We start from the raw sequence: 24,132 nt of genomic DNA on the forward strand, positions 1-24,132 counted from the left end.
GAAAGCCAGACGGCCCTGGGACCCATCCCCCTCCAGAGACGAACTTTTCAGATTGAATCTGCCGGCTTCTATACGTTTGTGAGCCATTTATCTAAGATAAATCTCTCTCTCTCTCTCTTTCTCTCTCTATAAATATATATATATATATACTTTGCTGGTTTTTGTGTTTCTCTAGAGAACCCTATCCAACACAGTGGGTATTCTGTCAATTCCTGGAGCCTTGTTCTTCGTCAATTCCTTCAGTGCAACTTTAACTTCGTGGTTCTTGATCATATGTCACCTCCTGGAATAGATGAACATCGACCCAATTCTTTTTGGTACAGTGACCTTGCGTATTCTTTCCTTCTTCTTTTGTTACTTCCTGTATCATTCAATATTTTGCCCATAGAATCCTTTAATATTCCAACTCAAGGCTTGAATTTTTTCTTTAGTTCTTTCAGCTTGAGAAATGCCAAGTGTGTCCTTCCCTTTTGGTTTTCTAACTTCAGGTTCATTGCACATTTCATTATAATAATTGACTTTGTCTTCTCAAGTTGCTCTTTGAAATATTCTGTTCAGTTCTTCTATCTTGTCATTTCTTCCATTTCCTTTAGCTACTCTCCATTCAAAAGCAAATTTCAGAGCCTCTTTTGACACCGGTTTTGGTCTTTTCTTCTTCTGTCTTTTTAATGACCTTTTGCTTTCTTCATCTATGATGTTCTTGATGTCATTCCACAACGTGTTTGGTTTTCATTCATCACTGTTCAATGCTTCAAATCTATTCTTCAGATGGTCTCTAAATTCAGGTAAAATATAATCAAGATCATATTTTGGCTCCTGTGGACTTGTTTAATTGTCTTCAGCTTCAACTTGCACTTGCAGATGAGCGATTGATGATCTGTTTCACAGTCAGCTGCTGGCCTTGTTTTGACTGAAGACAATGAGCTTCTCCATCACCTCTTTGCATAGACATAGCTGATCTGATTCCTGCTTATTCCATTTGGTGAGGTCTTTCTCTCTCTCTCTACATATATATATATATATACAGCTGCTGTTTATGTTGTTGAAAAAAGGTTTTTGCAATGAATAAGTCACTGGTCCTGCAAAATTCTATCATGCGATCTCCAGTGTCATTTCTATCCCCAAGTCCATATTTTCCAACTACCAGTGATTCTTCTTTGTTTCCAACTTTCACATTTCAATCACCAGTAGTAATTAAAACATCTTGATTGCATGTTTGGTCATTTTCAGACTGCAGAAGTTGGTAAAAATCTTCAATTTCCTTGTCTTTTGCTTTAGTAGTTGATGCATAAATTTGAGTAATAGTAGTATTAACTGGTCTTCCTTGTAGGTGTGTGGGTATTATCCTATCACTGATAGCACTGTACTTCAGGATAGCTCTTGAAACATTCTTTGTGATGATAAATGCCACGCCATTCTTTTTCAGTCTGTCATTCCTGGCATAGTAGAATATATATCTGAGTAGATAACATAGCTGATAGTAGATTGTAAATCTGAGTCCAAAACCAGTCCACTTCACCTCACTAATGGGAAGGATTTCAATCTTTATGTGTTCTATTTCATTTTTGACAACTTCCAATTTTTCTAGATTCAAACTTTATACATTCCATGTTCCAATTATTAATGGATGTTTGCAGCTGTTTCTTCCCATTTTGAGTCATGCCCCATCAGCAAATGGAGGCCCCGAATACTTTACACCATCCGCATCATTAAGGTCAACACTACTTTGAGAAGATAGCTCTTCCCCAGTCATATTTTGAGTGCCTTCCACCCTGACAGGCTCATCATCCAGCACTAGATCAGACAATGTTCCAGGGCTATTTATAAAGTTTTCCAGTTTCACTGCTATTCATAAGGTTTTTACTGGCCAATTCTTTGGGAAGTACATGGCCCTTCCTTCTTCCCAGTCTACCAAAGGTATTAGAAATGAAAAAAATTTTGTGACTATATGCTTAAGATCAATCCATGTGCATGAAGATAACTATAAATAAGATTCCAAAAAAGTATATAAGCATTGCTAGCTGGTGTGCCCATACTCACCCTGATTCAATATGATATGGCAAGGCTGGCACTGACCCCCATGGCACAGCTCAGCACAGTGGTGCTGACCACAATTCAAAACATTCCCACATGGATTGGAACAGTGAACTGAGATGGCTTGACCACAACGAACTGTGTGCCTGTAAAGAGAGCAGATGGTCACATTACTTTAAAAGTTCCTGTATGGCGGTTAAACTAATACTGAATTTCAAACCCTCCCCTCAAAACTACTAAACGAACAGAAAAAAAAAAAAAAACCACCAAAACCTACTAAACCTATCTCAACCCTATTTTCTCCACTTTTTCTGTTTCCCTCTTCTAACTCTTATTTCCTGTCTCCCACTCTTTCACCTCCTTTGTTTTCCGTAGGTGCTCTAGTGGCATAGTGGTTAAAGTGTTTGGCTGCTAATCAAAGGGTTTGTGGTTCAAATCCATCAGCTGCTCCATGGGAGAAAGATGAGGCAGTCTGCTTCCATAAAGATTTACAAGCTTGGAAACCCTATGGGGCAGTTCTACTCTGTCCTAAAGGGTCCTTATTAGTCAGAATTGACTTGATGACAGTGTCCACTGTTTTTTTTTTTTTTATTTCCCAATCTGCCTTTCTCTTCCCCTATTTACTGACTAGTAAAGAATTAAAGGCTATTTCTGAGTATTTGTTGTATGTGATTTCATCTCATGAGTCCTCAGGAAACAACATATAGGAAGGGAATGCACCGTGGGATGAGAAGGGTCAGAAGATTTGGATTTGAGTCCTAGCTCTGCCTTGAGCTCCCACAGTGCCCAACAGATTGGAGTAATAGGGTGGTGGCTATAACGTACATATTTAGACTAAAAGCACATGGCATTTTCCTGGGACAAAGCATGCTGGGATTTTATGCAGCTGTAATACGAACAAACTGTATGTGACTTTGACTCAAGGGTAGGGAAATCATTCTGGGTTTGTTCCAACAGCATCTTGATTTGGCTAATTTCTTAGCTAGAGGAGGATACAAAAACAAACAAAACACACTGCCATTGAGTCGATTCTGATTCACAGTGACCTCCACTGGGTTTTCAAGGCTGTAAATCTTTACAGAAGCAGAGTGCCTCATCTTTCTTCTATGGCGAGGCTACTGGGTTTGAGCCACTGACCTTTTTGTTAGTATCCAAAAGCATTAAACACTGCACCACAAGAACTCCTTAGAGAAAGATACAAGGCCAGTGCTTTTAGACAACCATCTTCAGATCTCTTTCCAGGGTCATGACAGACCTTAGAGTGTACTCTTCTCTAAGAAGAGTGTGTTTCTGTGCCCCACCCACACCCTAACTATTTTGTTTTGAAAGGTCACTGTTATATACGTAGATGATCAGTATTCAGCACTCAGCAGAATGGCTAACACTGCCATAATGGTTATGTTTCATTATGCCTAGCATGGCTAACATTAACCCTTTAGGTAGATACTACTATTTCTACTTTATAAGAAGGAAAACAAGGCTCACCGAGACCAGGCAACTTGCCCAGAATCATCAACCAGTAAGTGGCACAGCCCAGAACAAACCCTGGTATTTCTGACCTAGAGCCCCTACACGTGACCCACAGGTCACACTGCTACCTTAGCAAGTCCATGAAATGCTAAGTGAACAAAAGGAAGTATTCCCATCATTGAAAATCTGCATAATTCTATCTCATCTCGTGATTCAGAAATCATTTTAAGATCTTACTGGAGCTCAGAAGCACCTGCAGCTATCAGTGGTTCTTGCACTGGTGATGCAGGAGAACTTGTATTATAATGGAAAGAGTATGCATCATTTATTCTTTCATTCAACAATATTCACTGATAATCTCCTAGACGGTAGGTACTGTGCCAGGCATAAGTAATGTCACTCTAGTGAGTGACAGAACCTGTCACCTTGGCATTTCACCTGAACTGGGTAATCTCATTGTGCATACAACTTCTTACTCACTTACAAGATTTCAAAACAGGATTGGGACAGCACAGGAAACTAATATTTAAAGAAATGTATTATTTATACCTATCATTTATTTAGGAGCTCTGGTAGCATAGTGCCTAAGGCATTTGACCGCTAACCAGAGGGCTGGTGGTTCAAACCCACCAGCCACTCCTCAGAAGGAAGGTTGGGCAATCTACTTCTGTAGTGATATTGCCTTGGAAACCCAAGAAGGGGTCACTATGAGTCTCGGGTCTGACTCGACGGCACGTAACACCACCACCACCACATCATTTATTTATAGCTACCAGTTAATCTTTTAAGGATCCCTGGTGGCAAAGTGGTTAAAAACTTGGTTGCTTACTGAAAGGTCAGTGATTCAAACTCTCTAGCCACTCTAAGGGAAAAAGATGCAGCAGTCTATTTCTATAAAGATTACAGCCTTGGAAACCCTATGGGGAGCTCTACTCTGCCCTATAGGGTCACTACAAATTGGAATTGACTTGCCAGCATACAACGACAACTGATTTTTTAAGAAGCCCTGGTGGCACAATGGTTAAGCATTTAGCTGCTAACCAAAAGGTTGGTGGTTTAAACTCACCAGAGCCTCCAGAGGGAAGAAGACCCAGTGATATGTACCCATAAAGATTATAGCCTTGAAAACTCTATGGGGCAGTTCTATTTTGTCCTATAGGGTCTCTATGAGTTGGAATCAACTCAATGGCACACCATGACCATACTATCACCACAACCCCAATGATCCTCCTATTTTACAAATTTACAAGTAAGCCATCAATGTGGAAAGTACAGTCTAACTTGGTGAACTGTAACTTTACCTGGTCCGTCCACATTCACATGTTTTAGTCATAAAGGCAGGGCAGGGTGGGCAAGGTCCAGGATGGCAGAGACTAAAAAAGAAAGTGTTCAATGAGTAAACCACACTCATGTATTTAAACCTGAACAAAGCTTCCCCAACTAGGTGCTACTGTACATATGACAACAGACAAATAAATCTGCTATGAAATGTTTTAGTATTTATCTAAAGTTGATTAAACTACTTAAACAAAGATACCAACAGTATTTTTCTATAGAAATAATGGACAGTATTATCATCTTAGAAAATTTAACCAGAAACAAATTAAAATGATGGTTTCATTTAGATCTGACAAAGATGGTATTTTCAAATATGGTCTCAGTCCTTTTACAGCAGTGTGTGGGGACAAAAAAAAAAAAAAATTCACTCAGGTGAATGGCAAGTCCTTTAGAAGATCAGAACATGAGCAAAGTAAGAGCTCCAGTCTACAAAGATACATGAAAATATATACATTTTTTCATCAGCTAGAAAAGTAATAATGAGGTGATAGGATAACAATGGGAACAATGAAGAGAAGGTTGACCTGAGGGTAGGTATGCTGGCAAATAACATGTTGTTGTTACGTGCCGTGGAGTCGGATCCGACTCATAGGCAACCCCTCCTTGGGTTTCCAAGGCAGTATCACTACGGAAGCAGAGGGGAAAAAAAGGGAAATGGGACTCATGGAAAGAACTGGGTTTAGATGTAATATAGACCAGAATTAGACCTCCGAATAGAATGCTTTTTATAGGAGCTATGTTATATTAAAGTAATGAGACTGATGGAAAAAAAAATTACAACACTGAATTCGTATAGACATTAATAAGCATTGTCCTCTTCAATGCAAAAACCTTGGTAAATTACATACTGGCTCAGAAATACCACTACTTAAGACATTTTGGGAACTTCTATGACTTTTGCTGGGGGAGGGGTACTTTAAGTAGTAGTAAATCACAGTCTTTTTTGGAATTAAAAGCCAATCAGAGCCAAGTCTAGTTAATCAGGTGGGTAACAGACTCTGGTATAAAAACCTGGTGTGCCTATTAGGTGTCCTGGCTGGGTTTTTTATGTGATTTGTAAAGCATATGTAATAATTCTCAAATAAGCATTTCAAGTGCTTGAAACACTGAAAACAACCCATGAACAAGGGTCTAATCTTCTAAGGTGACCCATTTTTTGACAGATGGTACCCATAGGAGATATGTATTTAAATATGAGTATCATTATTTAAAGGAGCTCTGGTAGTGTAGTGGTTAAGGCCTTTGGCTGCCAACCAAAAGGTCAATAGTTTGAATCTAACAGTTGTTCCAGGGAAAAAAGATAAGGCAATCTGCTTCCATAAAGATTTACTGCCTTGGAAACCTAATGGGGGTTGCTATGAGTTGGAATTGGCTTGATGGCAGTGAGTTTGGTGTTTTTAGTTATCATGATTTAAGTCTTTCAAGAACAAATTATTTTCTGCAACGAATATTTTGTTGAAACCATGTGTTTTCAGTAATGGAAGGCATTTTAAATGACACAAAACAATTCTGAGGTAATATGGATTTTGACACAATTAGTGGGACACATATGCCCCAAGGGGTTTCTGGTGCTAGGGTTAGTGGGATAAGGCCCCAGTTCTTCAGTTTCATGCGGTTATGCAGCCCCCCACCAGATGGCAACACACACTAAAAGTATGATAGGAGCTTCCCACTAAACCCCAGAGGCAGAAAATGTAGGTAGGTAGTATACATCCCATGGGTTGTGAAAGGGTTAAGTTATTCTTTGCATGTTGTTGTTGTTGTTGTTATGTGCCGTCGAGTCGGCCCCGACTCATAGCGACCCCTCCTTGGGTTTCCGAGGCAGTATCACTACGGAAGTAGGACTGCCCAACCTTCCTTCCGGGGAGTGGCTGGTGGGTTTGAACCGCCAGCCATCTGGTTAGCAGGCAAGTGTCTTAGCCACTATGCTACCAGAGCTCCCTTTGAGTGAAATAATTTTCATGGTTGCATATTTAATTTTAGACTGACAGATAAACTGCTGGTCAGGTGTGGCTGACTCCAGGTTGTTTCAAACTTTGGGATGCTTGGATTCAATTCCAGTTTTTCTAAACCTTTAGGGCAGTGGTTCTCACAACTATCTACATATTAGAATCACCAGGAAATCTTTTAAAACCATAGCCATTCAGATTCCGTACCCAGATATTCTGACTCAATTGCTCTGAGGTAGAGACTGAGCACTGGTGTTTTAAAATGCTCCTTAAAGTGACCTCAATGTGTAGCCAGAGTTGCTCTAAAGAATTTTATAACCTATGGGTACAACCTGAAATAGAGAGAGAGAGAGAAGTGCCATCTATGACTTCTGAGTCCTGATAAGGATAAATGAGAAAAATCCAAAACTTCATACATGCTGTATGAGGTGTGCTATCAAGGAACGGGTGCTATCAAAAAATGAGGTTCAGCAATCTCTAGGATCTGACAGGAGTAGAACGGCAGTTCTTAAGTCAAGCAAAGGAATTCCAAAGCCACAAAAGAGTAGGTTTTAGGGTCTTTTTTCCCTTTAGACAAGGTGTTAACCACGTGATATACATCATTATGAGTTGGAACTGACTTGATGGTAGTAGGGTTTTTTTTTTATTTGTTTTATGCATGCAGTGTAGTAAATTACTTTGTGTGGCTTTTCTACCCATAAGTCTTTGTAAACTCCAAGGTGGGATTTGCTATGAGCAACTGAGGAGCTCCTGATTGCTGAAGGTGTCCCTGGAGTATTTCTGTTGGGAGTGGCACAATACAATGTTCTGGGAGGTGCCCACTCTCTCTCAGGTGCTTAGAGTTCTGATGCTGTGATCGGCTAGTTTGACCACCCTGCCGGGCTCAAAAGGAGGCCTCCTGGAGGTAGAACTCTCTCTGACTGCTGGTGGAGGAAGACGTGCTGCTGAAAGAGACACGCACCCCTGAAAGAGACACGTGCTGCTGGGAAAGAGACATGAGAGACACGCATTGCTGAGTGAGACACCGAGGGACCAGCACTGCTGGGAAAGAGACTGTGAGAGACTGTTGGCTGAGGGATGGTGGGCTGGGAGAGAGACTGAGCGTTCTTCCTGAACTTAAATTGTAGCTTGGTGCTTCCCTAATAAACCTTGTAATCTCTGAGTTCTGTGTGGCCACTGCAGTGAATTATCAAACCCAGGAGAGAGGTGGTGGGTGCTCTGGGAGGAACGGTTGGAGAAAGGGCTGGAGGGAGGCAACATGTCTGGCCTGGCAATAATAGGCCTTGGGTTACTGCTGGTAACCTGTCTTCCCTTTGTGGGATTAGAGGAGGTCGGAACATGTGGCCTCCTTGTCGTTTTTGCAATGCATAACTAAGACTGTTGATGTTCTCTGGTAGTCAAGGGTCCGTTTCTGCTGAAGACTTTGGAAAGACAGTCTCTGCAGAAGGTTGATGTATCACTATTGACTTTACTTTAAATGCCAACTAAAGGAAGGAGTAATTTAAGTAAATAATCCTGGGTTTTGAGAAAGGACCTATACAAACAGTCAAGGGGAGACATGGGGTGGACTGTCCAGTATATCACAGGCCATGTAGCCAGTCTGAAACAGCTCTTTCCCCCTGACAATTCACCAGCACCACCACAACCACATCTTGATCCCAAGACCTCTATTCACCTCTGCTCCATGCAGCAGAAGGCCAAGACAACAATGATGTCTGTCTCTTTTACTCTTAAATTTGGGTAGTAAAAGAGTTACCATGTTTTGACCACTTACCATGTGCCAGGCCTCATAGTGTATTAATCCATTTAATATTCATAGAACCCTATGACATATGTATTATTACACTTACATCATTATTGTTTTACAGATGCAAAAACTGAGGCCTAGAGAAGTTAAGTAACTTATCTGAGGCCACATTAACTATTAAATAACTAAAACCCAAAAATTAAACTTCATCTGTGGTCAGAGCCTATAGAAATTTGTTATTTGTAACTGATCAACTGTTTCTCTGTTATTATGCTTTTCTCTTATCTAAAAGGCGAATGAATACATTCTAAAGCTACTACTTACTATGGAGAAGGATTCACATTCTAAAAACAATGGCTATCAGGGCCCTAGCACAACTGTCTTTCCCCAGACAGAAGCCTGCCCAATTTCTTGAACTCAGATATTACTGGAGGATGAAAAAGCTCAGTCTCATTTCTTCTTAGAAGCCACTAATATAGTGGGAGGAGCAATGGCTTTGGTAGTCTCAGTACTAGTATGTCCTAACACTGTGACCTTGGGCAAGACGCTTGACTTTTCTAAGCCTCATCTGTGAAGTAGAGCTGACAAGTACTTATACCTTACTATTATAAGGATTCAATGAGTTAATTTATGCAGAGTGCGTGGCACAAAGTAGGTGCTCAGTAAATGGTACCCTTATTGCCTTTCAATCCCATCCTCTTAATGCTAACCAGATAGGTATACTTAGGGCTACCAACAAAGCATGTCCACCAGGAATCCCCAGGGGTCCAGCATTCCAACTTACAGGTTACAGGAATGTGGGCAGTCCTGGCCGGGCTGTTTCTTTCTACAAACCTCACCACAACTATGTGGAATTTCATTTCTGCTCCATTCAGGATTCTTCACCTTACCTAAAATATATCAGATCAGAGAGTCAATGTCACAAACTTCAACCACATCCTTGACTTTATTGAAACAGTAGTATAGCTAGACAGCACAAAACTTTAGAACTGTTTTCATGAGTTAACACATTATCCCACATCCTAAAAGATGAATGCTACTCATCAAAAGCTTCCCTGAGTATGATAAATTTTAAATTCTGGATTACTTGTTAAATATTTTTTTCAAAGTTATTTTTACTCATGAAAATGCCACTATGACTAATGGACACATTTAATGTAAGGTAAAAAATTTACAAGATAAGCCTTCTGTATTGGATCCCTGGATTGATATGCAAATATTTGAAAGAAGGTCAGATAGAGGGGACTAAGGGAAGAGAGCAATGGGAAAAGAAATGAAGGCAGGGGGAGATGGAAAGGATATAAACTCCCTGAATAGGAGAGATTTACCTATAATATAGCTAGAAAGTAGGTATAAAACACTATACTTGTATAATCAATTCCACTCTGCAAATCTTTACTGGGCATCTTTCGTGGCTTAGCACCAGGGCAGGTAAGAGTACAACTGAGGCACAGGATTCCTCCTTGTCCTTGAGGATTCATCTGCATTTGGGCAATTCACACATTCTAAATGGCAGCCTACCCCAAGTCCTTATACTCTGCTTTTTTCTCTATCCTATCTTAGAAATCTTTGTCACATTGTTGTTGTTGTTGTTTGCCGTTGAGTCTGCCCCGACTCATAGCGACCCCTCCTTGGGTTTCTGAGGCAGTATCACTACAGAAGTAGGATTGCCCAACCTTCCTTCCGAGGAGTGGCTGGTGGGTTTGAACCGCCTGCCTTCTGGTTAGCAGTCAAGTGCCTTAGCCACTATGCTACCAGAGCTCCTCAATATACCTAAAGGCCAATGATTCCCAAATCTACATTTCCTGCCTTTCCCTAAATCCTCTGTATCGGTGCCACATGTCAACCATCTTCTAAACATCTTGCCAAGGATCTCTGAGACACTTCAAACTGACTACAAAGTCAGTTACAACCAAAGTTACTATCTTCCCTCTTAAGCATTCTGTTTTCCGTCAGTGACAGCATCACTGTCAGCCACTCAAACTCAAAAACCAGAGTCATCTCCTACTCTTCTTTCACTTTCCACATTCTACTTAATCACCAAATCATTTTTTCCAACATAGTGTCATTCTCATCAAATCTCCCCTTCTATTCCTGCTCCTAGGAGCTCTGGTAGCATAGTGCTGAAGGCATTTGACTGCTAAACAGAAGGCTGGCGGTTCAAACCCACCAGTCATTCCTCAGAAGGAAGATGAGGCGATCTACTTCCATAGTGATACTGCCTGGGAAACCCAAGGAGGGGTTGCTATGAGTTGGGTACGACTCCATGATACACAACAACAACAACAACATTCCTGCTCCTGCATCCTCCTCTCTACTGGCCAAAACCTCATTTCCTAACTCTTACAAAAGCTTCTTTGCCTCTGAATAAATTGCCCTGGTTTCCTGGAGCCATCTTTGAATGAATCCACCTCTATTACCTGACCCTAAATGATGTTTTTTTTTTCCCTGTCTGGGTTCTGCATTAGGCCCTTTTCTCACTCCTTACCTTCTATCTACTGGGGTCTCATCTATTACTCTCAACTGCAACTATCATTCCTAAGTCCTGATTTCTCTCCAACTATTTCTAACCGCCTGTTGAACATTTCTCACTAGGTGCTCTGCTTATTCCTCTAATCCAACATTTCTAAACTGACTTATTGTCCCCACCAAACCTGGTCCTTTTGACCTGCTCTTTTCTGTCCCTGGTGTCACTGTTTCCAAAAGCATGAAACTCTGGAGGCACATTTGGATTCCTCCTTGCCCACTGCTGTTAATTTCTAATTACCTATGAAATCTTTTACCCCTTCATTTCTATCCCACCCTAACATATATTAAAAACTTTTATTACTCTTTATCTAGATTATTCTATATCCCCAAACTGTTCAGGCCCCAAAATACTCTACTCATTACCAGCAGATTAATCTTCACAAAAAATCACACTGATACCCTCAGTGGCTTTTCACAGCCTGCTAAATGAAGGTCCAACTTGTAAGTCTGACATCAAGGGGTCATCCCATTTTCCAGAAATCTCCCACTCCTCCATTTTCATGGATACTAGGCTCCATAATTGGATGACTCCCTCTTCTCCCAATAGATCCTAAACCTTCTTGGTTTTTAACTTGTTTATGCTATTCTCTTCTCCAAATCTTCCCAAGATTTGGATTTCCAAGATTCTATGAAGTTTTCAAGCCCACTTCAATTCTACTTTCTTTATGAAACTAAAACCAAACCTGTTACCATCAAGTTGATGTCAACTTATGGTGATTCCATGTATTTCAGAGTAGAACTGCACTCTGTCTCCTTCTTGAAGGCTTCCCTTAATCAACCAGCTAGAAGTCAATACTCACCCCAAAGATCTCCCACAATATCTTTGCACTTCTAGTAAAAGGTCGAGTTAATTGTATATTAACTCTCAGATTTAAGATCTGGGAAGTCAATAGTCTTATTCCTCTCTGTTTGTTCACTGTACCTAGTAAACGAATAAGTTTTCAACATAAACAAATTAATGGTCTCCTGGAAGAGAAGAATGGGGCAATCGTCAAATGAAAAGGCCCATTATTTGTATTCTCACATCATTTTACCTCTCTCAGATGATCTTGACCTTTACCCCATACTGTCTACCCTCTTATGGGTTTCTTATCTAATGTGTCAGGGAAGACTTTAACAAGATTTTTAATTCCACTGTGGTCCTTTATGTTGAAAAATCCTTTAAAACAAATTATTTTTTTTTGGTCCTATTTGCCCAATTTTCTATTGATCTCTGCCTCTAGTTTCAAACTGCCTTTCCAGCATTATATTCAAGAGTACTCATTTCTTCAGCTAATATTAATTTAGTATATATTAAGGCTCAGATTTTGGCAATAAAATATATATGTAACCAGTAGATTCTGAGTAAAAGAGTAGCCAAACAGAAGAGGGGATTAACAAAGGGAAGTTTCCTAGAAGAGGATGTTTGGGGTAAAATCTTGAATGATACAGTAGATGAGGATTTAAAGAAGACGGGAGCAAACATTCTAAATAGTAGATAAATTCACCAAGGGATTGAACCTAGAAAATGAAAGAGTTGAGAGTTAACTCTTGGTAAAACCTCCTAGTTAAGTAAGAAAGAAGATATATAAGCAAATTAGAAAAATAAGGAGGGCAAGCAAAAAAGAACAGGAAGAGCTAGTCATGCCAAGAAAAGAATGGTCAAAGGTGTTAAGGGCTGCTGTGCTGCCCCAAATGCTAAGAACTTATAAACCACCACTGGATTTAGTCAAGAAGGAGGCAATGATGACTTCTGAATATAGTTTCAGTGAGGCAGTGAGGACAGAAGCAAAAATGCAATGGTGCAAGGAGGAATACGGATGATTAAGAAGCAAAAGCTGGAAAATCCACAACCGGATGGAGGTTAGTCATTAAGACAGGAAGGAAAGAAAAAAATACATGCAGGAAATAAGCTAATTACAAGAATGAACATTTGGATCGCAGCAAGTTTTTTCTAACACATAGGGAAACTAAACTATTCAAAAACAGGAAGAAATATTCTCTAACAAGGGAGGGCACAAGAATAAAATTTGTAATACTGGTTTATAGAACAATTTATCTCTCTATTAAAGGCCAATGATTGACTTCTTGGATTAAAATAAAGTACATTTCATCACTACTCTTACAGTGCTAAAATCTAGAATATCAAAGCTCCTACAGCTGAGAGAGGGAGCCTATGGGCATTCCTTCCTTTGCCAACTGGTCATCTCTGGTTCAAGCTAAGATCACGGAGACCAGTACCATGGCTCAGAGGCACCATGAACCTGGTGGGCATGATTAGAATAGACTCATCTCCAGAACAGCCTGACAAGAGCACAAAGGCCTGTGGTTATCTGTGTAATGGACTACATGATATAATGTCTCGTAGCTGTGAAGACTTAGTAGTAACTTCTAAAACATGCCCGGCAACCACCTCTCCTGGATTGGAAACTGGGGACCAATGTAAGAAGTGAAAGAGACTCTGGTGTATGCAAAAAAACTCACCACAGAAACAAGTGTAGGTATTAGGAACATGTGCGGAAACATTCTGACAAGCAGGGCACCTCCAACCACTCTGGCCATCTGTCAAGAGAATTAGCAATAAACCAAATTAATTTTCTTTCAAAAGCACATGTAATTTTTTTTTTTAATGTAAAATTATAGGAAGCATAAAGTTGAACCAATGGTAGTAATTTTGATGTTAAGTATATCAGACATTTAAGTAATAAAAGTTCACAACACTAAATGCTTTGCTTATATACTTATATTTGTAAAAATTTTCAGATACAGTAAATAAAGTAGATATTGGTTTTGTACTATTATTTCTAATGTCAAGGTAAACATCATCTGAATCTCGGCTTAAAAAAAATCAGATAAAATACTTAATTATATACAGAAAAACCCAGGTAGCTTGAATTAGAGAGCTACCATTCAGAAAGCATATTATTCTTGATTGTATCTTTAATATATTTCAGCATTGTTATGTTTAGCTGGTTTATTTAAGATCTACACCTTAACACAGGTCATCTGAAACACATGATCAAGACAGCATACTCTTTGCAGAAAGGGAGAGTAACTAAGTTCCAGAGGAATTAAATAGCATTTTTAAAAGCTAGGTTTAAAACCTAAATATGAAATAAGTAAAACTACTCAGGAGAGAGAAAGGACTGACCTGCTTGCGATGCTGGAGACCTTGCCCATTTCTTTATGCAGCTCAAATGAAACACATGATAACAGCTCTGACAACTCCACACTGGTGCTGTGACACGAACCAGCTCACAGCACACCATGCACTCATATTTTTCTGTAGTTAGCTGTTCAATTAGAGAACCTGTTAAAAAACAAACCAGATCTCAGACACAGGAAGCCATTTATCACTTTAGTCAACCAAGAGTCACTGCAGCAGTTAAGAGTCTAAACAGAGAGGTCTGAAGGGATGCCTGATTCTGAGTAAGGTGGTTGTTCAGAGTGTGAGGCCAAGAAAGAGCAAGAGTATGCTGAGTTAAAGGTCTTAAGAAGTAGACAAGCAGATGGAGACCCCCACAACAGAGGAAACATTCCCAAAATATTGCCCAGGCACCTATCAGTAGCCAAACGCCCTCTCAAACAGAGGTTGAGCATACACAGGGGTACTGCACTGTAGGGTCTTGTCTTGTCTCCTCTGGATCCAGGAGGCTCCAAATCCACCAGATCTATGGACTCAGGCTTGTGAAGCAACAGAGAAAAAGCCCAAACCCAGGTAGGTTCCAATAACCCAAAGACAGTAAGATGGTTCTAGCCATTGCCCTGGAAGTCTTTCATCGTTCACTCAGTAAACATAAGTTTGGCACCTAACACAAGCCCCATGCTAGGGTTACCAGACTAAAGGGGACAGAGTCCTTGGTTTCAGGAGTTCACCATCTAGTGAGAGAGACCAGGGGGCAGCAGCCTAAGAATCCTTACAGATTTATTCCTGAATACCCTCACCTACTTCCAGTGAAATGCTTCCATTTCCCCAAATGCCCTCTCAATAAAGTCTCTCCAGATCCCAAAAGCTGAATAGTTTCTTTTTCTTTTTTAGTTTATACTTTGTTAGCACTTATTTTACAATACTGTTATTTTCAGGTCCTAATAAATTGTAAATATAAAATAACTAACTTTAAATATGGGAGCTCTGGTGGCATAGTGCCTAAGGCATTTGGCTGCTAACCAGAAGGCTGGCGGTTAAAACCCACCAGCCACTCCTCGGAAGGAAAGTTGGGCAATCTACTTCCGTAGTGATACCGCCTCGGAAACCCAAGGAGGGGTCGCTATGAGTCAGATCCAATTCAACAGCAGTGCATTTGGTTTTTGGTAACTTTAAATATAACATGCCATGCACTTTACATGTATTATTTAATTCTCTCAATGATTTTATAGATGAAAAACTAAAGCTCACTTACTCAAGATCATATAACTGTAAATTAGAAAAGTCAAAATTCAAACTCATGGCTGACCCAAATCTCACATTTTAATCATTCCCTAATACTGGCTCTCTTAAGATTCTTTTCTAATTGTCCAATATAATGTCAACAGAAATACAGACTGTAAAGTCTATGAGGCAGGGATAGGCCTTAACTATTTCACTCACTGTAGCATTTCTAAGCCTTCAAGACCTGAGAGCGAGCCTCCACTGACAGCCAGCAAGAAAATAGGGACCTCAGTCTTACAACCACAAGGACCTGAATTCTACCACCAACCAGTGAGCTTGGAAGAAAACCCTGAGCCTCAGATGAAACCTCGTCCTGGCCAAAACCTTGATTTCAGTCCTGTGAGACTCTGGGCAGAGAATGTTGCCAATCTGTACCTGGACTTCTGTCCCATGGAACATGTGAGGTAATAACTTTCTGTTATTTTAAACAAGTTTGTTTGTGGTAATTTGTCACACAACGATAGAAAACTAATACAAATGATGTGAGAGCTGGAATTCAACAGGACTACCTTGTTTTTCTGGGTCTCACAGGTTTTCAGCCTTTGACAGGGTGAAGTTTTATTTCTTTTCTATCATTTGTTTTAGTGGAAAATATTTCCGTTTTCCTTCTTTGACAAGTTTCCACTTTATATAGGCTCCAGGTTTCATAGGTTTTATTATACAAGATTAACCAACTTTAAGGATTAAAAGGAAGATCCCCGTGGCACAGTGGTTAAGCACTAGGCTGCTAACTGAAAGGTCAGTAGTCTGAACTCACCAGCTACTCCATGGAGAAAGATGTGGCAGTCTGCTTCAGTAAAGACTGGAAACGCCATGGGTGGCTCTACTGTGTCCTATAGGGTCACTATGAGTTGGAAAAAACTCAACAGCAATGAGTTACGGGATTTTAAGTATTGAAAAAAACCTCTGGTATAACACTGCTTTGGTTCACACATAAGTTGAGGTCCCAAGATATGGCTAATAAAGCAAAACTATAGGCCAGTGTAAAATCAGGCCCTGGGCAGATGGTGGCTTCATGTGTTAGGCTGTACCTCACGTTAAACTGGAAGGTAACCAAGATGGTAAACCTCCATAGGGAGAGCTAGAAGACATATGCTATTTAGCCTAGATGAAAGAGAGACATGAGTATCATGAAGGCTGCAGGCACTTCAAAGGGCTGCTTTGCAATGGGGGTGGGGTGGGGTGGGGTGGGGACGGGAGCTGAGAGGAATAACTTTAGTTGCTATATTTCTCCAGAGGATAGAACTTGAACCCAGGGATAAAAACTATTTACAGAAAATAAGTTTTCAGTTCATGTAAGGAAGAGCTTTCCAATAGTCAGAGTCAAGTAACTACTATGTTCCAAGAACTGGATTAGGCATTAGGGATATAAAAATGAAAATGATGATAAAGGCTCTGCATTTAAGGAGCTTCTAGGCTAGTGGAGCACCCAAACCAAAACCCCATTGCCATCAAGTTGATTCTGACTCAGTGACCCTACAGAACAGAATAAAACTTCCTAAGGCTATAATTTTTTACAGAAGCAGACTGCCTCATCTTCTCCCACTGAGCGGCTAGCGGGTTTGAACCAATGACCCTTTGGATAGCAACCAAATAATTTAATCACTGTGCCACCAGAGCTCTCTTTAGTGGAGCACACTGACATGCAAACAAATGATGGTTTCTAGTGATAAGTGCAAGTATATGCAAGAGAAATACATATCATAGGGTGAAAGAGATTAATGTTGTAAGAAGAGATCAGAAAGTTTCCCTGGATATGCGACTAAGCTAGCTTTTGAAAAGCAAGAATTCACGAGTGTGCTGACTGATGGACATTCCAGACAGAGGGAGGCACATGTGCAACAGCATGGAAAAACGAATCAGCATGCAATCCTGAGAATAAAATGTGGTGGGGACTGAGGCAGGAGAAAACAGGACTGCTGAGTAAGGCAGATGCCAAAATCTATAGGAGATGAGAAGACAGTGAACTTCGTTCAAGCAGGGGACTGACACAGCTCAACATGTGCTTTAGAATATGACTGCTGGTCTAAGAGATGAAATGAAAGAAATTGGGAATGGTGGAACTAGTTAGGAGATATTGCAACTGAGCATACAAGAGATGATGTAAGCTGGAATCAGCAGTGGCAGGGGAAATGTTTCCATCCCCTACCTGTGTTTTCACAACTCAGAAACATCTTGTAACAGGCATCCATGCCATCCATTTCTACATTTTAAAAAAATCCTTGCAAAATTCTTTATTATTATTTGCTTATGATATAAAAAACTAAATAAGTGGTTACTTATTGGGAAGGGAGCAGGTGGTGGGACCTAGGCAAATGGTGAACGAGGATAGGAAAAAAACTTTGTACTTTTCATACTTCCTGGTTTCTAAGTTGTGTCAATATATTCTCTACCCAAAACTTAAAATTGAAAAATGAACTGAAAAATTTCATGCATCCAGATGAGTTTACCTGTGTGTGTTTCCACATTTTTTAGCACATGGTTCTGCTTGCCACGGGGGAAATGAGATGTTCCTTGAGGATCCTGCCTCCTTACAGAGCATTTCTCCTGGTCAATCCTCCTGGAAGACTTGCTGATGACTGCCACGTTCCCGTTGTCACAGGTGGATTTTGTTGGTCTTTCGCTGAGATTATCCTTTGGAATGGGGGTCATGCTGTTACTATGTCCTGCATTTGGATTTCGCTGGCCCTCTTGTTTTGGTGGATTTCTGCCTGGTCGTGGTCTGGCACCCTCCACTTCCCAGGGTGGCCTTTTCTGTGGGTATCTTCTCTGCTCATTGCGTTTGGCCCCATCCAACACTCCTTTTCTAAATGATGCATCCAAAGAGTCAGGGTGGACAACTCCTGCAGGTTTGGTATTTTCAGGTCTGGCATCCTCAGGTTTCAAAGTTGCCCTGTTACCCCATTCACATTTGGGTTTTCCCTTCACTTTTGGTCCTCTACCATAACTGCATACAAACTGGGTTGCTTTTTTGGGTTTTGCTCCCCTGGGATCTGCACTGACAGTGTCCTTTTCACTCTCAGAAGGACTGTGCTCTCTGGGGTTTGTCCCGCTCTCTGACTTGGCAACGTTTTCTAAGCCAGTTGTATCTGAAGTCTGGTCACTGAAAGCCTGCACCTTCTTGACTCTAGACTGGTGCTTTTCACTCCTCAATTTCTGCCAAGGTTGGTTCTGAAGGCCATGGCTCTTGGGTGATTTATTAGAAGCCGGAAATGGGAGGGAAGTCTGTTGACTCTTAGGTTTGCTTCCTGAAGGATGGTAACTGTGTTGACGAACAGCAGAGGTGTCATCATAAGGGATTTGCCTGGAAAGATGACAGGGAGGTGGTGAACTGTGATTTCCCCTACCAATCCTGCTTGAGTCTAGTCTCCTTTGAGTCCCACAACTTAGACCAGAATTTTTTCTCTCCTGAGGAATGAACTCAGCAGCATCTGTGTTGAATTTAAAAGTACCTAGAACGTAAGGAACAGACATGCAAGTAAAGAAATTATTCTGTTAGCACGAAGCCCAGAAGACATTAAACCTTATCTAAGAGCTATTTTCCTAAGGACTTTGTATAAAACAAGAAGCTCTGGTGGCGTAGTGCCTAAGGCATCTGATTGCTAACCAGAAGGTTGGCAGTTCAAACCTACCAATCACTCTGCTAAAGAAGACTGGGCAATCTAATTCCATAAAGATTTACCGCCTTGGAAATGCAAAGGGGGTCCCAAAGGGGGTCGCTATGAGTCAGAATCTATGCAATGGCAGTGAGTTTTCTTTTTTTAAATATAAAACAGGCTCTTAGTGAGGCCTCGGGAGCTCTGGTAGCATAGTGCCTAAGGCACCTGACTGCTAACCAGAAGGCTGGCAGTTCAAACCCACCAGCCACTCCTCGGAAGGAAGATGGGGCAATCAACTTACTTAGTGATACTGCCTCGGAAACCCAAGGAGGGGTCGCTATGAGTCGGGTCCAACTCGACGGGACATAACAACAACAACCACAGTGAGGCCTAGGAGTTCTGGTGGTTCAGTGATTGATGTATTTGGCTGCTAACCAAAAGGTCAGCGGTTTGAACTCACCAGCTACTCTGCGGAAGAAAGATAAGGCAGTCTGATTCCATAAAGATTTACAGGCTTAGAAATTCTATGAGGCAGTTCTACTCTGTCTTATAGGGACACTATTAGTTGGAATTGGTTCAATGCCAGTGGGTTAGTGAAGCCTATGTTTCCTGTGAAAGTGATGAGTTCAAGGTGCTTGTGGACGACTAATCATCCCATGTGGCTTTTACAGCCATACCAATAGCCAGTGACTGCTAAGAACTGCCAAGTAGAAATGCTCACGTGGATCTGTTTATACATGTATTTATTTTACCAAAGAATTAAAGATCAGCCAACAGTTCATGGGTAAGACATCAACCAGTAGGATCTATGTGGCCTTTCAAAACTCTAATGTAGCACTGTGTAATATGAAGTGCACGGGCTTTGGAGTCAAACAAACTGGGCTTAAAGTCTTCCCTCCAACTTACAGAATGAGCTTGGGAAATCACGTACTGTTTTTAGCCTTGGTTTCTTCATCCATAATATAAAAAAACCAGAAAACCAAACTCATTCCCATCAAGTCAACTGTGACCCCTAGTGACCTTACAGAACAGAGTAGAAATACCCGATAGGGTTTCCAAGACCTTATCTTTCTCCCATGGAGTAGCTGGTCCCTTTGAACCACCAGTCTTTTGATTAATAACCAAATGTTTTCACCACTGCGCCACCAGACCTCCTTTATCCATGACACAGGATAATGTTTATTTCAAAGAGTTATTGGGGAATTTAAATAAGATCAGATTTCATATAGATAGTACTTAGCATAGTGATCATATTAGTTTCTAATTCTTTCTCCCAAGAATATATTTTGGGCTTTCCTAACATAACTTCTATAATATAGTCTAGAATCCCAGTGTCTCAAAAATAAGGCATGCAAGACTTCAACTGATTCCCACTTCGATTCTTGGAATAGTCAACCTAGTCCTTGAGGCCTACGGAAATAATTATTTGCCTAAAGTTCAAAGCTAGTTAGTGGGAAAATCAGGACTATGTATAACATGTAGAATCTACTATGAATCGATAGGGCTTGGAAGACATGGGTTTAAGTTGGTGCTTACCACTTACTGTGGCTTTATACAAGTTACTTTATCCCAGTTTTCTCATATGTAAATGGAGATAGAAACAACCCCCTATACAAAGAGTTGCTATGAAGAGTAAAAGCAAGTTAAGAGCACACATAAAGTGATTAAAACAGTGCTGTAAGGACCACAGACTATCTGAAACACAGAGATTAGAGCACAGGTGGGCACAGTGCAGAGTCCTGTGGGTTTCAGGTTTCATAACAAGGCCAAGTATTTACTGGGCATGTGCCAGGCATGCATCTAAGTACTTTGCATGTACTGACTCACTTAATCCTTGCATTCCTGAAGAGAAAACTGAGGCACAGAGATTAAGTTACTTGCCCAAGGTCACAGAGGTAATCCAAGGAAGAGTAAGAATTCCAACTTGGACTATGTGGCCCTAGAGACCATGATCTTATACTACTACAGTAACAGAAAGAGGTTAGGGAGAGGAGATCATAGAAATATAGACTTAAGAATTGCACGAGATCATAAAAGTCATAGAGTAACCTCTCACTCAATCCGGGATTTGTCCTGAAAGCTTTCACACTGGCAGAATTCCAGGGGTGGGGCAAAGGAGAGCCTTACAAAATGGCAAGAGGGTTTGACAGATCAGAAGGTGGCAGAGATGGTATTCTAGACATATAAGACAGAACTTAAAGGTAGGAATAGGTACACTGGACAAAGCGAGTATTGTGCCATTCTCTCCTAGTTGAAGAAGCCGGGCTGAAAAGCGGGGAAGAAATAAAGTCAGTAAGGCTGTCCAAAGAAGCCTGGTAAAGGGTGGCAAGAGAGTTCAGGATGAGCAGAAAGAAGTTAATGTAACTAAAGCAGTCAAGTCAGAGTTGTTGATAGAGCAGTAACTATTCATATACGTTCCACTGCTATAGGAGGTAGTAAGCAAATCTCTCAGAAAAACCCTCAAGACACATAAGGAGGAGGAGAAGGACACATGAATCATGAAAACGGACCATGGCAAAGATCTGAGACATTCTCTTCTTTCACTATCTTAAGTAGCTGGAAGTTACTCAACGAACACGTCATCTCATCACCAACTACAATTAAGTTGTAGGTTCAAGGTAAGACATGTGTCCAACAAGTGCGTGGAGCACATTAAGGAGAAATCCAACTGGTGGGTTATAAAGTCCAGAGACGTAGCTGGCATTGGAGAATCTTGTCCATGGCAGAAAAACACCCCCTGGACTGGACTACTTGTTCAAGGACAGGGGCTGGCAAAAGCATTACTCCTTGAATAGCGGCTGGAGATGATACTAAAGTAAGAATGGGGTAGGAATTAAGGCAAAAGCAAACTGTGGAACATGAAAATGAGGGGAGATCTTTGGACTAGGGAACTTTGCCTTGGTAAATGTATTATGGGTGGAGGTGGTAACTTGCGGCACAACACTGGAGGCCAACACTCTAACTCACAACCAGCCCTTAGTCAATTCTGCTTCAGCACTGAAAGGTGTAGAAATGGTCAGATGTGAGCTTATAATGGGAGATCAGTTCTAGGAAAGAAAAGGGTGGGGAGAATTACAAAACACCAGCCTAAAAGAGATCTCTACCCCAAGATGACTTAACACTTACATCAGGACTAGAGTACAGCAGTGAGTTTTCCACTCACGATTATAAAAGTCACAGGGTAACCTTTCACTCAATCCAGGATTTGCCCCGAAAAGTTTCCTACAGGTAGAATTCCAAGGGTAGGCAAACTCAACAGTAAGTTTTCCAGTTTTTTTGATGAGACCCACAATAATTAATATATGTTACCTGCCACCCAGTACAAAACTACACATGTAGGGTTCTTGGAGTCCCAACAGCTGATAGGTAGAACTCAGACTAAAACCACTGTTTCCAAACATCATGCTGCAAACCGCTGCCCAGTGTTTCAGAAAGATTGAGTCCTGAAATCAATTTAGTGGATTGTGACAAACATTATTTTAAACTAAATAGAAAACAGTGTATATTGCATATAGTAAAAGTAACCACTGCTTCCTAAAACTTGTGGTTCACTTTTATATTTATGTATGTGTGCACTAAGATAGTGACGTAAAATGCTCATTTTTAGTCACTGTTTAAAAAGTTTGGAAAACATTAATCTAAGGTACAGCCCAAAGAAAATGAGTGTTATATTAACAACCAAACGAGGGCTGCTCAGGTTGAGGTAGTGAACGAACAATTATGGAACAGGGACAATACAGGGCGGAAGCCTTCACAGGAATGTATTTACTCCAAATTGATAAATGGGAAAACTGAGTCGCGGTCACCAGCGAGTTCGTGGCAGGCTGCGATTGGAAACCATGGGTGTTAAGCTCGCGCTCACGTCAATACCCCGAAATGCAAGAATACAGCTTAAGCACAGCGTGCACAACAGCCATGCATCAAGAGTCCGCCACCCGACAAGGGCGGTGACCTGGCCCACCCAGCCCGTCGGGGGCCAGTGCGCCCACTGCCCTATGAAGGCCAAGGTAAGCCCCGTTTGAGGGCAAGATTCCCACACTGGCTCCCTGGAGCAGGACAAGCCCGCTCTCCTCGGGACCCCGCTGCCGGGCTTACGACCCAATCAAGGTTGGTCGGGGTCTCCGTACGCACGACGCGCCTGTCTTGGCCCTTCCGAGCCACTATTCGCAACCCTAGCACGAGCCACTCTCGCGACATTAATGGCCGGAGCCCTTGGACTTCGTCACTGACCCTATTTCCGCTCCCCGAGAGGGGCCCAGTCCCGCCCCAGCCGGGAGAGTACCTGAGACAGGAGGCGCCTCCGCCATCCCGTGCCGCAGCACCTAAAGGGAGCCCTGCAGCCAAGTGAGCGCTGTCACCCCGTCACGTGTCCCGGACTTCCGGCGCCACGAGAATTTTAGCAACTGCGCGCGGGGAAGACGACTACCGAGGTTAAACGGCCGGGAATCCGCTGGGCGGTGCGTCCATGACGTCAGGCAAATGCGCCACCAAACCGAAACCAAACTCACTGCCCTCCAGTCGGAGATGCGCCACGTTCTAGGCTTAATAAGCCGAGTAGCTAAGGTGGTGAGAATGGAACAACAGAGTAATTTGTGACCGTGATAATTTGCATAATCATTGTTTTTGGAGATTCACTGTATTATTTTGTCCATACAAAACCACCACCACCACTCCCAACGAACTTTAGCTAGGCTTCAACTTCTGGAGTCAACTCAGCACCTTTTTCCGTCTAGAAGTGGTGTGATCTGATTTCTCCTTAAACATTTTTCTTGCTTCCATGGGAAGAATGAAGTGGGGATGAGGGTGGGGGTAAGGGACGAGAATGGAAGCAGGAGTAGAAATGGGCTGAGCTGTCCAGGCGATTGCGAGTCACAGCGACCCTATGTAAAACAGAACGAAATTGTCAGGTCCTGAGCCATTTTCACAATCTTTACAACGTTTGAGATGATTGTTGCAGCCACATGTCAATCCATCTCGTTTAGGGTCTTCCTTTTTTTGTCTGATATTCTACCAAGCATGATGTCCTTTTCAAGGGACTGGTCCCTTCTGATAACATGT

The 24,132-nt window shown here is 41.5% G+C and overlaps 1 protein-coding gene across 1 annotated transcript in view; it reads right to left on the reverse strand.

The window, feature by feature from the left end:
* The window catches only part of NFX1 (nuclear transcription factor, X-box binding 1), a 71,254-nt gene extending 47,873 nt beyond the window's left edge, over positions 1 to 23,381 (reverse strand). The window contains exons 1-7 of the mRNA XM_007950684.2: positions 23,357 to 23,381; positions 17,926 to 18,927; positions 14,198 to 14,356; positions 13,531 to 13,608; positions 9,323 to 9,428; positions 4,806 to 4,877; positions 2,041 to 2,180 (exon numbers count right to left, since the gene is read on the reverse strand). Of these exons, the coding sequence (XP_007948875.1) occupies positions 2,041 to 2,180; positions 4,806 to 4,877; positions 9,323 to 9,428; positions 13,531 to 13,608; positions 14,198 to 14,356; positions 17,926 to 18,927; positions 23,357 to 23,381 (1,582 nt within the window). The remainder of the gene's footprint in view (positions 1 to 2,040; positions 2,181 to 4,805; positions 4,878 to 9,322; positions 9,429 to 13,530; positions 13,609 to 14,197; positions 14,357 to 17,925; positions 18,928 to 23,356) is intronic.
* Positions 23,382 to 24,132: the final 751 nt, after the last annotated feature.

This window comes from Orycteropus afer, unplaced genomic scaffold, assembly GCF_000298275.1.
Source record: "Orycteropus afer afer isolate SDZICR_OR568_19922 unplaced genomic scaffold, OryAfe1.0 scaffold00285, whole genome shotgun sequence".
Taxonomy (NCBI): Eukaryota; Metazoa; Chordata; class Mammalia; order Tubulidentata; family Orycteropodidae; genus Orycteropus; species Orycteropus afer.